The 15,295-nt window shown below is 32.8% G+C and overlaps 2 protein-coding genes across 2 annotated transcripts in view; one reads left to right on the top strand and one right to left on the bottom strand.

The window, feature by feature from the left end:
- hiw (MYC binding protein highwire) overlaps nt 1-15,295 on the top strand; it is a 69,491-nt gene that overhangs the window by 32,727 nt on the left and 21,469 nt on the right. The gene's annotated exons all lie outside the window — the stretch shown is intronic.
- On the bottom strand, nt 1,145-13,499 carry LOC149491290 (uncharacterized). The gene is made up of 5 exons (XM_089697467.1): nt 13,273-13,499; nt 7,421-7,673; nt 4,206-4,378; nt 3,803-4,095; nt 1,145-3,585 (listed from the first exon to the last, which is right to left on the bottom strand). The coding sequence occupies exons 1-5, from the start codon at nt 13,432-13,434 to the stop codon at nt 1,983-1,985; spliced, it is 2,484 nt and encodes an 827-aa protein (XP_089553593.1). The 5' UTR covers nt 13,435-13,499; the 3' UTR covers nt 1,145-1,982.

Genomic DNA, 15,295 nt, shown 5'->3' with positions numbered 1-15,295 from the left:
GAATTACATACACACGCTTATTAACGCACTCAAATGCTCGCTGTACTGTCTTACAATATAACTGTGCTTGTTTTTTGTCTGCTTAGTGCTAAGTGCTAACTTTTGAATTAATTATGCGTTGCATATCATTGACACTTTGAATGTAACACAACACACACTTTTTGCGCTTTGAACAGCAGCATTTTTTATGTTTTTGATGTAAAGCAATCTTTATTATTTAATATTTGTTAATGTTATGAAACGATTTTATAGGATGTTGAAGTCAATACTAATTCAATAGTAACGTATTTTTTATTCTAAATTAAATAGCAGAGTTCTAGAGACTATTGAAGAATAGTGTAAATAATTAGAAAAAGAGGTTACAGAAAAAATTCACCTATTTTGAAGGAACGCTCTTTGTACGATGTTTTTATACCTTTTCATATTTGTCCTAAGATTCTCAGAGTTGTGTCGAACAAAATAAAGAATTACAAAATAATTCAAGACTACATTCTTTACATTTTCTTCTCTTGTTGTACTTTCATTAGACATGGTCGGATTTAGGAATCAAAATATTCAATATTGCCTTGATAAATATTTGATGTAGTTTCAGATGTATTATTATGGCTGTGTTAACTGTTTTGCACTTATACATAAAAATATAAATAATACACATCTGGCACATTCAACATTTATTTCGTATTTATTTGAATTGGAATAACATGTAGACAGTAAATTTACTATATTACAGAGACCAAACTATACATCTATAAGTATTAAATGAAAATCAAGATGCAACACGATTTAAAATGAACACAAAGGGCGAATTGACTCGCGGTGTTCATATTTACTACAATTTGTAAAATATTTAAATGCAAATAAATTAGAATATTATTACATACTAACATTTCAACATAGCAACACCTCTACACCACTCTACAAATTGATTTACCTTATAGGTAATTCAAGGAACAGTTACAATTTCTAACAGCCAATGTATATAGAATAATAGACATCTACTCGCTATTTACTCATAAATAACAATCTTACTAATTATAGACATAAATATTATAAAACATTAAATACGAGTAAAAGTTCTACATTGAGATTTTTTCCTTTTTTCAAATAGATAGATTTGATAGATGAAATTTTAAACATGTAAACGTTATTAAAATATACATCAATAGGTATATATAGAAGCTCATTTAGTTACGAAAGATTTATATATGTTTATAGAAAATAGAATTATATAGTAATAATACATAATAGTATGATTAGGGTTTAACGTTAAAGAATTGTCTTAAGTAAGAAACTTTGTTAAAACCTCTCACTAACCTTTGGACGATAAAGATAGAACGGTAATGTAAGTGGGCAGATATGCTACTTACTAAATTACTAAACAGCGCTACCTCACTACTTATCAATTTGTTTAAATGCTTTCACACTCAATGTATTGTCTTTTAAATTTAATTTTTAATACAAGTCAGTGGGTAACTGTTATTTGGTACACATAACACGTATATTTTTTTGTCTAAATTTAAAACACATCTAACATCGAATAAATATATACAGTACATAGAAGATCATTTCTCTAATTGTGCGATAAGCGGCATTCTTAGAATTTATACAATCATCTCCTTTCTAAAAGTTTAAATAATGTGGCACGATATATTACTTTAAACTTAAAGCTTAATTATTACACATGAACAATTATTTACAAATACAGTCACATCTGGCATTATACAAATATCTTGTATTGAAATAAAATAATAATAAAAACAAACAAAAAATTAATATCACAGCAAAGAAACGTATAAGCGATTATGGCGCATATCTTCCGGTACCTACTCAGTTTCAAGTTATCCCGTGACGCAAGGATCAAGAGATAAATAAAAGTCCATATCATCAGTATCCGGTACTAAAGTCAGACCTTTGCGCTTTTTGGAACGTTTCTGTCGTTTTCCTTTATCAGGTCCAGATTCAATCTCAAATTTGGCCATATCTCATCCGGTTCGAAAAGACGTGCCCTCGCCCGGGTCATTGATGGTAGCTGGTTTTTCTGGTAGAGGCCTGTTTATCATCTTGCCGGAATTATTTGAATTAGTCGATTTGTTGGATTTCATCGTTGAAGTTTGTTGAGGGCTGCCGAAGGACGTATTAAATGGTTTTTGCGGGGAAGTTGGCACACTCGAAGACATTTTTTCGCGAACAGCACGTAAATATGGTCCACGAGGTATTGCTTGTTCTGCAATAACATCGGGCATAGAGCCCAGCAAGCTTTTCTTTTCTTTATCATTGTTCACTATCTCAGCATACAAATGCACAGCTAAGTCTTTGGGCTCGAAGTATTCATGAGACAGTGCTGGATGCCTATTATATGGAGATAAAGGTGTGAGTTTATCTAGAGATGGAGCTCGAGTACCAACACTTATCATTTGTTTTTTATTCTTACCCACACGTGGTGAGGTATTTTGGAAGGGTAATTCATATATATTTTCTTCAAGTTTGGTTACAGTGGGGCTGTTAGTATTGCAGCTTTCTTCCACTTTAATAAGTTCGTAAAGATGTTCAATCATTTCACGAGCCTCTACATAATTCTCGGGATCTTCCAATTTTTCCTTTAAATTTTCTAAAAGTTCCTTAGTTAATTCTTCTGGAAGGGTTTGCGTGGTTTTATCTTCACAAGGTATATCGATATCGTCTACATTCTGTGCTGCCGGTATTGTTGTTTCTTGAATCATGTCTTGGACACGTGGCTCATTTAAACGATGGCGTTCTGAGTATTCATTGACGGATAACTGTGATATCGATGCTGCATTATCGAGACCATTATTCCCACATACACATAATCTGTCACAGAAACCACACGAGGAATGTGAATTTCTAAAGAGATCTTTCAAATTTAAACAATGTCCTCTGCGTCGCATCCACTTTATGAAACTTATAAATAGTGCAATAATTATACATCCAATAATAGTAACTATAACTATGCCAATAACTTTTTTGTTACGTTCACTTATACCACCTTCATCATCTTCCTCCTTTTTATGTGGAAATCTTGGATTTTTAATCTCGGTTGCTGCACCTTCACCATGAGCATTATGAGATTCACATTTAATACTCATTTTATCGTTACAAACATGTCGTGAAAATTTGCTAAATGGCATATTCTGATCAAAAACATTAAAACACCTAGCGAAAAATTCATCAACAGTACAATAACTTTCATCTATAAATGGCTCACCAGATTCCGACCCAAGACCACTTGCAAACCATGATGACATATTACAGAAACACGGTTGCCCATAAAAATTATTTTTATAATCTATATACATTCCGTATTTTGTAAAAGCTTTACCTAAAAAGTCTAAACTTCCAGGATTCATTGCTTCTATTTCGTTATCTTTAAATGCTACTTCGTGAATACTTCCACTTGGGCCGACAATAGCATTAGGGGCTAACTCGTCAAAAGAGTTTCCAATCATATATAGTTTATTCCACGATGATAGTTCAAATCCTCGTTCTTTAAATGTGTGAAAAGTGCAGTACGAAATATCAACTGATACTACAGTTGAATTTATAGCGCCTGTCTCTACTTTATCAATTCTGAAAAGAAAAAAGTTGCACAGTCAATAACAGTGATTATAATAATATTTTAATATTAAATTCTGGTTGATTCAATAAGTTAGTTTTAGAAGAGTTTTAAAATATTACTTAATGACTATATACTTTTTCTCAGAATAAGAATCTTGGTTTAAGTGTTATTCATCTCTTAGCTTTTGAATAGACATTTTGCCATCAGGTTTACATAAAGTAAACTTACTTTGTATGTGATATGTTAAGCTTCGCGACGGCAGACTGTAGGGCTCCAGATGCTAGTTGATGAATTGTACAGCCATGGAAATGAAGATTGTTTATGAGCGACTTTTGTGTGAACGAGTCTCCTTCGATCAGGTGAAATGAACAATTCATGGCCAATACAATATTGTAGGTGTTCGCAGAAAATGCTTCAGGACGGATGGCTCGGACTTGCACTCCTTCCATAGATATTAATGCGGCCGAGGAACCAAAAGTTTGTCCAGGAAATTCGGGCACAACCAAGTCCTTCATCTTGATCTGAAATAATATCAATATTAAATAAAGTTGATCCAAGTTATTGATAGGCGCTTCACTTCTTATTTGTATGCAATGCGCTTCGCTTTGCTAATTACATTATAAACACTAACCGTCATTCCGGGGCCATGTTCTCCAACATTAGCCGCAGTGGGATCTAGCATGAAAGATCCACTTCCCAATTGTAGCTGGCCCACGTTATCAATGTTTATTGACAGTAGCCAAGAGAAAGCTTCGCTCTCGATCGAAACGTGTTGGCAGTCTTTTAGCGTAACTGATAACGGACCTGAAATTTTTAAATTGAGTTAAATATTACTTCAATATATTAAAACTCATACAAAACGTAAGTTGAAAACATCGGAAAGTGTTTTCATAGCTTTATGTTTGATTGTTATTGAACACGTGTTGTGTTGTTACTTCAATAGCAATATTTCATGTATACCGCTCTCCAAATACATCCCTATTGTCTACATTCACGCTTTTGTATAAAGTTCGGTTTGCTTCGTGAGTCATTATCCTGTAAAACACGAATACCGACTCGGGGAAACGATATTTTTAGATAGGTAGCAATCCGCATACGTCTCTCGCTGCCGGTTAACCGTGTCCTATAAGGCGCTCTTAATTTGAGTATTATTAATGAAATATCCAAGTACGATTTTAAAATAAATTCCCTGGACTACAATTTCATAACGGTGTAAGTTCCAATGAGCACGCAACTCTTGACAACTGAGATTGTGTCCAGTTATACAGACCTCTCACTTCGCGCACTTGCGGATAATAAAGCAGGCGGTTAATAAGTTAAAACGGGTCTTCCATAAACGGAGACTACTTAATACCGAACGAGAACAGCAATAAACGTTTACAAACAGGTTTCAATGAGACTTCTAAAGCATATATGTCAATTTCATCACATTTTACGTGATTTACCTTAATATCATTAAATTACAATGATCTTAGGCGTGAAAAAAGTTTTATTATATATTGTTTGTTTACATGTTATATTCATACTTAAGCTATGAATATTATGAATTTTCGATAATTGATTCATTAGTCATTAGAACTCATTGAATATGAGACAGTAATGCGCACGGGCAGCCAGAGCTCAGAAATAGTTTAGAATTAGTCACCAAGCGTCAGACCTGCACACATTAGCCATATCTTGATACTTATATAAACGAATATGATTACGATGCTTGTTTTAAATATTTGGTCTTGCTTTTTTCTTATATTGAAATTTATTAAATAAACGAAACTGGTTACGTAAAATTATATAAATCGTCTGCTAATATGATAAGGCGTAATTATTACTTAACTCTGGAGACACCTGTGATATGTTATTTTTTATAAATTTGATTTATGGGTAAGATTGTGATAGAATATTATTATTGTTATCCACTTTCTAACCATATACATATATCTAGTATTCTGGCGATGGTCTTGTTAAAGTAATAGAGTTTAGTATTCTGTAAATAAGTCAATTATCTTTGCGTGTTATGTTTAGGTACACTTTATTCACGTTTTCTTAAAGACAGAATTGATTATTAATTGCATTAATGAACAGACTTGTTTCATAGCAGTGTTTATACTGGTGCCAGTCGCTCACTAAACTCTCTTTCGAACGATCCTTGACATAACGTAGTATTTTATTAGTGGTAGCGTTTTAATATTTTTCCATATCTGTACATATATGATAGCTTCTTAACTCTACAATTATCGTATTTTGTGAAGGAATATTATTACAAACTCTTCCTGAATTTATCGTTAAGGGATATGCTATTTTTATATTAAATTATATAAAGGAAAAACATGACTGAGTGTTTACACTAGAAGGTTGAACATTATTATACAATACCAATAATGTGACCTTCGCGAGAATTGTTTCAATATGTCGTTGGAGTGGATTGTAATACATCTACCCAACGCTACAGAACATTTTGAAAAGTAACTACCAGAACGGTATTGGTAAGTCGCAAGTTAAACAAACTTTGTTTTTTATTCGAAAGTTGTCTGTGTGCGTCACTGCACAGCTTCTCTCCATATGGTGGCTGGTCGGGTCGTCATTACATCGTATCACGTATGCTACGACAAATTCCAGACTATTTTTTAACACTCACTAGGTTATCTCAAAGACCTTAATTTCAATTAATAAATTACATACTAGCCGAATATGGATGGTTCAAATACCTTGTATATCGTAACTTTTAAATAATTATTGTCCTAGTTAAAAGAATCAGATCATAGTATAATTAATAATATTAACATTTCTATTTACGAACGATCCGAATTAGCTTTTACGTGTAACCCAAAAATTGAACGTGGCATTGGCAGGACGCGTGCTAATCACAGAATTTATTGGCTATTAGCATTCGTTCGGCTGTTGCATCACATAAAATATCGATTGAGATATACATATATGCTATAGGTTGAAATTTGAATAAAGCTTGACAGTGTGGCTTGAGTAGGCGTGCACTCGTTCGTGGTCATTACATCTGACCCCATATTACAATCTGCTAATGGACTCGGTTAGACGTATTATATTAGCATAAAATATATTTCGTTTTATATTTTATGCTAACTCCTTTAATCCGTTAAAAAAATAAATAAGGGCTCGTTTGAAACGGCAACTAGTCGGTAATGTATTTATAATGTGATGAGTTAATAGTAAACTATATTAGTTCTGTTTACCTAACAAAATGATAATAAAAAATGATGACCGATTATATCTCATTTATCTATTTGTTAATAGACAATGGACAATAAGACAAAGGTTAACAAATACTCTAGATTTAGTTAAAATTGAATGACAACGACCCGATAATCGAGCTCATCCGGCGAAACGGCAGGCGACTTCTCGCTATCTAGACCGGTTTACTATCACAAAATAATACTTTTTCCATTGGTTTCTATCGTTTTATGTTCTTATGGGCAATGTGCAAAAGTACATAAATCGTATTCTTTCAACCTTAGTTGAGTTATCGCCCTTAAAAAGTTGTTTGTTTCTTGTTACAATTATAAAAAAAAAATACAAGCACTCATTAGTTTTTGCTATACATGAAAAATACAATAAATAATATGAAATGCATCATTCACCGATATTATTATAAAACATACGAGTAAACAAGTAAAAATTCCACAAAGACATAATAATTCATGAAATCGCTTAGCTCACTAGGTGTGAAATACGTACAATATAGCTGGTGCACATGAAATACATTTCACATCGCATTGAACAATAAATACTTAGATAATATACATCGAAGAAACTTAAAAACCATTGCTTTCAGAGTGAATTACAATTAAAAACAGAATATAATATAATGAATCTTACCTTTTATATTGACAAAACTTCGCTCTTCAATGCGCAGGACGTTGCACTTGCTTATGTCAAGATATAGGTTGACGATATTCATTTGCATAGCAGAAAACTTCCTCAGAACGACAGCTTTTGTGTCAGAGATATGGACGAGCCTTGCGTCGCTAAGGCGAGATAAAGCATTCGCGTTGATCATCACTGCCTCCGCTCCAGTCACTATCAGATCTGTTGTGGTCTCGGGGAGGTCTCCCTCGTATATGTCCAGTTTCTGAAATTAATTCAATATATTAAAACTTATAACTAAATTATAGTATTTCCATTACACCAAAAGTACAGAAACTTGTTACGTTGTTTCTTGCAACGTCCACTTTCTCATTTATTGTCTTCTTATATATTTTCTGTTCCTTTATGTATTGGATAATGGCTAATTTCGTTGTATGTTAAATTATAAAACAGTTAATAAGAATGTAAACGCATTATTGAGTTTACATTATTATGTCACATAATAGGGTGCACGGAACCGGTGGTCCAGTCAAAAAGGGGTCTATAAAAGGATACGGGCTGCTGATTGAATTAATGCGGGGAAAGCGAATTACCGGACTACTACTTTAGCTTCATCTGCATGATAGTATACTATTCATCAAGTTATTTGTCTATTTTTTGTATATTACAACTTTCAGAGTTTTTTCCTAGCCAGGGCGTTCAGAATGTTGTGTTTTAAATAATGTAAAGAGTATGTTCATATGCAGATATGTCTTTATGAAAGTGAGAGTATATACCTCTTCGTTTTTATATAATCGATACAATTAAAGTATATGATTGATACCATTCAAATATATGAATAGAGTTCAGTTTTGGGCATATGATCAATAAACATAACAATATGAATTCCTCCTACACCTGCGTCCACTTGCGTTTCGAGAGCAACACAAAAAGTGAGAGTGGTCCGCCAATTGCCTATAGACTATTGTTACCGCTAAGCCTGACATCCGCACTTTCGTACTTGCTCCGACCAGCTGACATCCGTACTTTCATGCTATCATTTTAAAAACTATTCAACTTTAGAACAATAGTTTTTGATTACAGGCCGTTATAGGATGAATGTTATCTTTTGGGTATGTAGAGTTTCGATAAATATTGGTTTCTTGTATACGTTCGGTAGCTCTTATCGAGCCGCTCACATTCATATTGCCACAGATAACGACCGTGACTCACTAATATGTACGTTCGTAAGGAGCGTTGTGTTCTCGGTAATTGGTCTAATTTTTCGTCCCTAACGTTAAATTACCTTTTGCGTTTACTTTGTTTAAAAGTACATCAAATAGAAAGCCCTTTTAGGGACCGTATAAGTTATGTTTCATATACTTATTTATATTTTGCAAGAGACGTAAGAACCTATTTGATGACAGGTCACATTTTTTACTGATATTTTAACATTTACTGTATTTCAAGAGTGGCTTAAATACTGCCTTGCGTTTAAATACAATCTTACTGACTCAGAATCGAGTTTTGTTTTGCAACTGCATACAGTAGAGCTGTGATTGCCTTTTAAGGAATGTAACAGATGACCGCAATATAATAAAATATCGACACATACATATTTTCCAAATTTTCTAGGGATTCAACGTGCAATTTAATACTAGAGATTATTAATGTATAAGGTTTAGATTATTTAAGGTAAAAATAATATATGTAACATTTCCGAGCTTAAATCAGGACAGACCTTGATCTATATTTCAAGTAGAGCATAAGAAAATACATCTAATACTTTGTTATTTTATACGCCACTGTAATAAGTGTCTTAGAACAATAGATGGGTGTGAGTGCAATTTAAAGATAAATTCGACGTCTGCTAGTATTTTATTTGTTAACAATATTTATGATTCTACCTTAAATATGCGTTTTCTGTTATATTCAATGATGTCTAAAAAAAGATTGCATTAGAAAAGATAAACAGAAATTAGGTAAACTCATTTTAACAATATACACACAGTCATTCAACTTTTTAATACAAAATATATTTAGAATGATGCGGCTGGTCAGTGTGTTCTTTGTCGTTCTCGCGTTATAGGTGTAAACCTTAATACGCAACAGGTTCATAACATTGTTATATTTATACAATGTGTAAATGGATTGAATACTTTCAGTGCGTCGTCATAACGCTCAAATTTGAATAAAAAGCTATTGTATGGAACAACATCGTGCTACTTCCATTAACTGCATGGGCTGCTGCCTGTTATGAGTTAATATTGTTCACTGGAGCAGAGTTAACACAATTTAAAAAATATTCTCTATGTATATTTTCAACAACAATGAATATAATTTTATATCTACTAACGCAAAATAATTGAATTCGAGGAAGTTGTTGTTTACTCGATACTAATAAATAACTTGGTACAGCATGGCTTTCACAGTAATAATCTAGGTTGGCCACTATCGGTAAGGTTTCGGGAACATCCCAGTTCTGCAACTTATTAAGCCAAATACCAGCTGCACATAGTTTTCAAATAACTGAGCACTGTGTGCACTAGATATAAACTCATGCTATATTTCATTATAAAGTATGTATATATTATGTAGGCACCTAAGTATATTAGAATTTAGAAGTATTAAAAAAGAACTGAAATGTTATTCTATTCTGTTCTATCATTGATCTACGTTTCCATAGTTTACGTATATGTATAGGGATATTAAGCTTATTTTAATATCAGACTAAATTCCGGGAAAACGAATGTAGGTATTCGATTCGTTACAAATAGAAATGAATGAGCGAGGCATGATTAAAAATAGTTATGTATAGTGGCCTTACGATTTTAATCATATGGACCATTTCAATATTTTCCTTACATGTAATATCTTATTCAGTTAGTATATCATAAATTTAATTTAAAGTACGGTTTGAAAAATTGAGTAGTACTATAATACAATAGATAATAATAGATTAAATAAAGTAATAATATTGCTTTATCAATTTCTTGTATTAAATATTGATTGATATCTTATCTTCGCAAAATGTTTTTAGTATAGTATGAAATCTTTTTCTTTATTATCAAATATACTTATTATACGAGTACCTACTGTATCGCGTTATAATCCAATGAAAGTAACTACAAAAAGTTTCTGTTAATCTATGGCGTGCACGGTTAGCCCGACGCAGGAAGTGATATCTCATGATGATTTTTTTGTGGTTTGTTCGTTGCTCCCGCTGCACTCTAGTTTTTAAATACTCATTTTGTAAGCAGCATCATTCTGTTTACGACCTTTTTAATCTTTCTAACTACATATAGAGTCTTGTAAAGTATTGATCAGATATCCAAAGATACATATCCTATCTTAGAGGCAATCGAAATGTCAACGTGTAGAATATAAATTGTTTTGTTATTTATTTTACACGAGTCTCGAACGATTTAAACTAAACACTGCTCTACGGTTACACGCTCAACAGGTGCAAAGCGAGCTCTTTATTAACGCGTGTCTTACTTGAGCTTTGACCATGCGAGCACCTATTCATAACTCATAAGCCACTCTTTTTCATTACTTCATCGGGCATCGGTTGTTGAATTGATCCAGTATAAATGACTGTGTAATAAGATGAAGTATAAGATGTGCGTCGAGCGGGTATAAAGGAATGTTGCACACATCTGTTTAATGTCAACGTGACGCAAAACAATGCAATCCTCTAGGGGAATACGACAACTATAGGGACAAAGCTTCCGGCATTGAGTTCTAGGACTTGTCTTATAATTCGCTAACGCGGTCTTTTATTATTCGAAACAAACCAACGCATGAAATGAAATGTTTGATTTTAGTTAATGGTGTGATCTTTTAAAAATAGAGGTGGTTTTATTAATAATATGCTCTGTTTGAAGTTTCTGGTTAGTTAATTTTTGTGAGTAATTCGTGGAACGAATATGAACATTTCCTTTTTTTACGTGCAAAACTTTAATTTCATTGCTATCATAAATCATTTAAAATTTTAATTAGCAAGATAAGTTGATGTAAATAACTTTACAACTGGTATTAGGTACTTACAGCCCTCATTTGTAAACTCACAGCTGAGTAATCCTTTATGTTTAATGAGTTAAATTGTTACGTGGATGTCTTATCGCCGTTGAGTCATTAATAAAAATAGTGTCATATGCAAAAATCTGCGGTTCAACGTTTCGGTTCGTAGAAGTCATTTAAACTCCTGCGCACATTAATATCTATTATTAAATTGTTATCTCTACCGTTTCGCTAATATGGTTAGAGGGATATCATTGTTCTTGAAGGAGACCACATTTTCTCGTTATTTGTAGTACGAGTATGTCATTAGACAGCGAAATTACAGTGTATTTTTTCCATTACCTAGCGTCATACCTCGAAAAACAGATAACGCTATTAAATGAGCGGTCTTGGCAATAGAATCTTGTTATATTATTAGGCAAAAAATATGGAGCAAATATTGAACTATGTATGTATTTTTGTAAGATATTATATATATATGTATTTATATATTTTAAATCGTAGTTTTTTTAAGTTGTTGCCAAAAACTAAACGAATTCGCAAGCGGTAAAGCTGTAAATAGAGTGCCCTGTATTCTAAACGGCTCGACATACTGTTGTCTTTTTCTAATTTATGGCTCGTATGAGCGAGATAGAGACAGTTTGTGTAATTATATAGAATATTTAGAACGCTACGCATTGAGAAGGCAATAAAGTCGTCGGAATTACGGGTTTTGTACATTTCGAACTTGGTCCGATGGAAGGGCACAATGCCGGAAAATTTCATTAAATCAAATAAAGGCCAAATATTGATATTGTGTTTCTCTATCCAATTTATACAAATACTCTGGAAAGTTATATAGGTTAATGTATAAAGTACATACTAGTATTTCCATTAAGCATGTTTAAGATTATTAATTCATAGCATGTAGACACAATGAACCATTTCCGTAGTAGATGCGATCGGACAACTTCCGAGTTCCGACTTCCGAGTAAAGTGTAAACGTCGCGGCCGCGGCAGGCGTCGCAAACTCTATTGTATATTTCAAATTTATATCGCATTGTAGAGAAACATATAACATTAACGATCTGATTATTATCTGTGCCTACATTTGTAAACCGCATTTACTATGATTGCTACACTCGCAAATATTAACTTAACACACTTCTTTCTATTTATATTTATCCCAAAATATAACTTTGAACTTTAAAGTAGGCCCAAGCTCGGTTAAAATAACTTGTAGCTCGAGTTCGCGAGGCGATGTCTCTGTCGAGATTGGAATAACAGCTTGTTTATACGATCTGCCGAGATGACACACAATGAACATTTGAGGGCAGGTAGTAATCTCTGTTTTTTACTTCGTCCTTTTTTATTTATTAATTATTAGACTCTACAAACTGTGAAGCGTGGACAATTTACGAAGCGTTTTTAACGTGATAATAAAAGTGGTCATTGTAATTACTGTTTTTTAAATCACGCAATGTTTTATTATAATTATATTAGGTTTCAATTAGAAGATTTAAAAGTAACCTAGAGTCACTTTAAGTAACTTATAGATATACCTATGAATATTCTCTCTATTTTTTTGTTACTCTTTAATTAATATTGTTTACATGGACAGTGGTTAATTATTATCAGTAAACATATTATCAAAAACATGTTTGTGTTGTAAACAATGAGTATAATTATTGGTGATTCCTGAGGCGTAACCTCCGGGTGGCATTATTCCCATAACTAAGAGACGATACCTATCTTAGAGATATCTGTCCTACTCCCGACTCCTGTAACCAACGTTGTCCAAAGAAAAATGACAGCATGTATGTATCTACTCGCTGACGTCCGGTTGTTTATTAATACACATTCACTTTGTAAGTATATTATACCTGATTATTCGGCACAGTGCAGTTCACGACCATCCAGTTCGGGTGTCTCGCGGGGGTACAATTACAGAATTCTCTCTCGCACAAGCTCGGCTGGTGATCGGCTGAAGCAGTGGTGAATGCGAGGAGCAACGAAAGCACTAGTAACACAGGGGGGCGCGACATGTTGCCGCGCTCGAGCGCGACCAACCGCGCGCTACGACCGTCATGCACCGACTGCCGCCACTGCTGGCCGCAGATCGCGCCCTGTGCTGTATCTAACACTAGTGATGCCATTTATTAACTCGCTTTATTATCGATGTCGATGATCAGATTTAATTAGCGTTTATTATATAGTAATTGGTTTCGGTCGTGATTTGCGAATTAAATTAGCCGGTTTACTTCGGACTTGTTAAATAAATAATTTTAAACGTTAAATCATTTTAACTGAGTCGATTCGATTTTATTTTGACTATTAGAAGGAAGCAACTTAAAATGAGACAATTAAATAGATATTTTAAATTTATATTAATTATTTTGTTGTGAATATAGATATGTAATAATAGGTGTTCTTATATAAAAGTTCAAACTCCATAGTCCCTACTCCTACGAAACCAATTTTCTTATAGGTGACTGCTATAATTTGTAAAAATTATTTTATAGTTACAGAGTATGGTATATTTTTGACGAATTCTATATATTTAATTACTTTTATGTACTAAGACTTAAAGTGTCACTGTTAATGAAAAAAAAGAATCGAAGGATTTCTACGGCATTATGAACAATCGTATATCGAATCGAATGTTGACATCACTCCATTTGTTGTGAGTAACTTAGCCCATAAGGTCGGACAGCCGCTGCACTCCGCGCCGCGACCTATCTGTTCTTGCACTTAAGTATTTGTCAAGTATTAGGCATTTATCGAGTTTAACTATTTCTCTACCTAGATTGTTTGTTATCGATATATTTTATTAAATTCTTTTTTTCATGAATTAACTACAGTTTTAAACTCTGCAACCTAACTGAACACAACCAAAATATTTTTCTGCTGTTTGAGATTACTCCCAATAACGATTTAAATAAGATAAATACAATTTGTTTTATGTAAACTGTAATTTAAAACATTTTATAAACAAATATAGGGGGAACTTCAGTTAAATATATGTATCATCCGATCGTTATGTTTAAATGAATATTTGTTTAGAATTGTACTGGATTAAAAAAATACCATCATTAGGAAATAAAGCAAGTATTCAATGAGATTGTAGTTTTTTTTATATAGATAGACTTTGAGAACAAGTCTATCTATGTAATTAAGGTTTTAGAACTTTTAGAATATAATCTGATAACTTTTAGTCAAAGCGGGCGAAGCCGCGACGGAAAGCTAGTAATATATGTATAAGAATACTTAATTACCAATACATTTCTTCTTATTAAGGTTAATCACTGCGTAAATACTTGTTCATTATATTTATCAAGGATCTATGGAACCAGTTCAGATTATCTGTATTGTTTATACACATTTTTTTTTTTCTATTACTAAAATATTGTCCACTCATACGTCGTGTAGTCATTTAGTGGACAGTACAAAGTCTATAATTGTATCGAATGCATGTCGAACATTTTCAATTTTGCCGTAAAATGGTGTACCGTCGACTCATCCAGCACAGTAATCGTATTGTCCGATATTGCTCTTCTAAGTACCTTTTATTTTCAGATTCCTGCAACAGCTTTGGAAAGAGACGTTTTCCAACCCTTTTAAAGCTTTTAGAAGTTAAAGACTTTACAACCGGCTCAAAATACAATTAATTCATTACTTTATTGACTCTACCAAGATTCGTAATGCATTTCAAATTTACGTGAAAGTTAAAAAAAAATGTCTTCTGGTCTGTTTTATCTAAACTTAATTATTTTCGCGTCTTTCTATTTATCTTTTAAATTTGATTATAGTTCTAAATAAATGTGTTACATTTTCAGTGTTTCTTTAGAATACGTCTTAACTCTTAATATATGAATTTGATTTTGAATATTATGACATAACATTTTG

The sequence above is a fragment of the Colias philodice genome, chromosome 1 (genome assembly GCF_061535455.1).
Source record: "Colias philodice isolate Cphi_HAF_F1 chromosome 1, ilColPhil1 Martin Lab GWU primary, whole genome shotgun sequence".
Classification (NCBI taxonomy): domain Eukaryota; kingdom Metazoa; phylum Arthropoda; class Insecta; order Lepidoptera; family Pieridae; genus Colias; species Colias philodice.
This window is presented reverse-complemented; position numbering and strand designations above follow the sequence as displayed.

What these genes read in the sequence shown, in the direction of transcription:
- LOC149491290 (XM_089697467.1), bottom strand. Translation starts at nt 13,434, where the DNA reads ATGTCGCGCCCCCCTGTGTTACTAGTGCTTTCGTTGCTCCTCGCATTC. An exon ending in GCACTGTGCCGAATAATCAG is followed by an intron (nt 7,674 to 13,272) that starts GTATAATATACT and finishes AATTAATTTCAG; the next exon opens with AAACTGGACATATACGAGGG. An exon ending in AAGTTTTGTCAATATAAAAG is followed by an intron (nt 4,379 to 7,420) that starts GTAAGATTCATT and finishes TAAAAATTTCAG; the next exon opens with GTCCGTTATCAGTTACGCTA.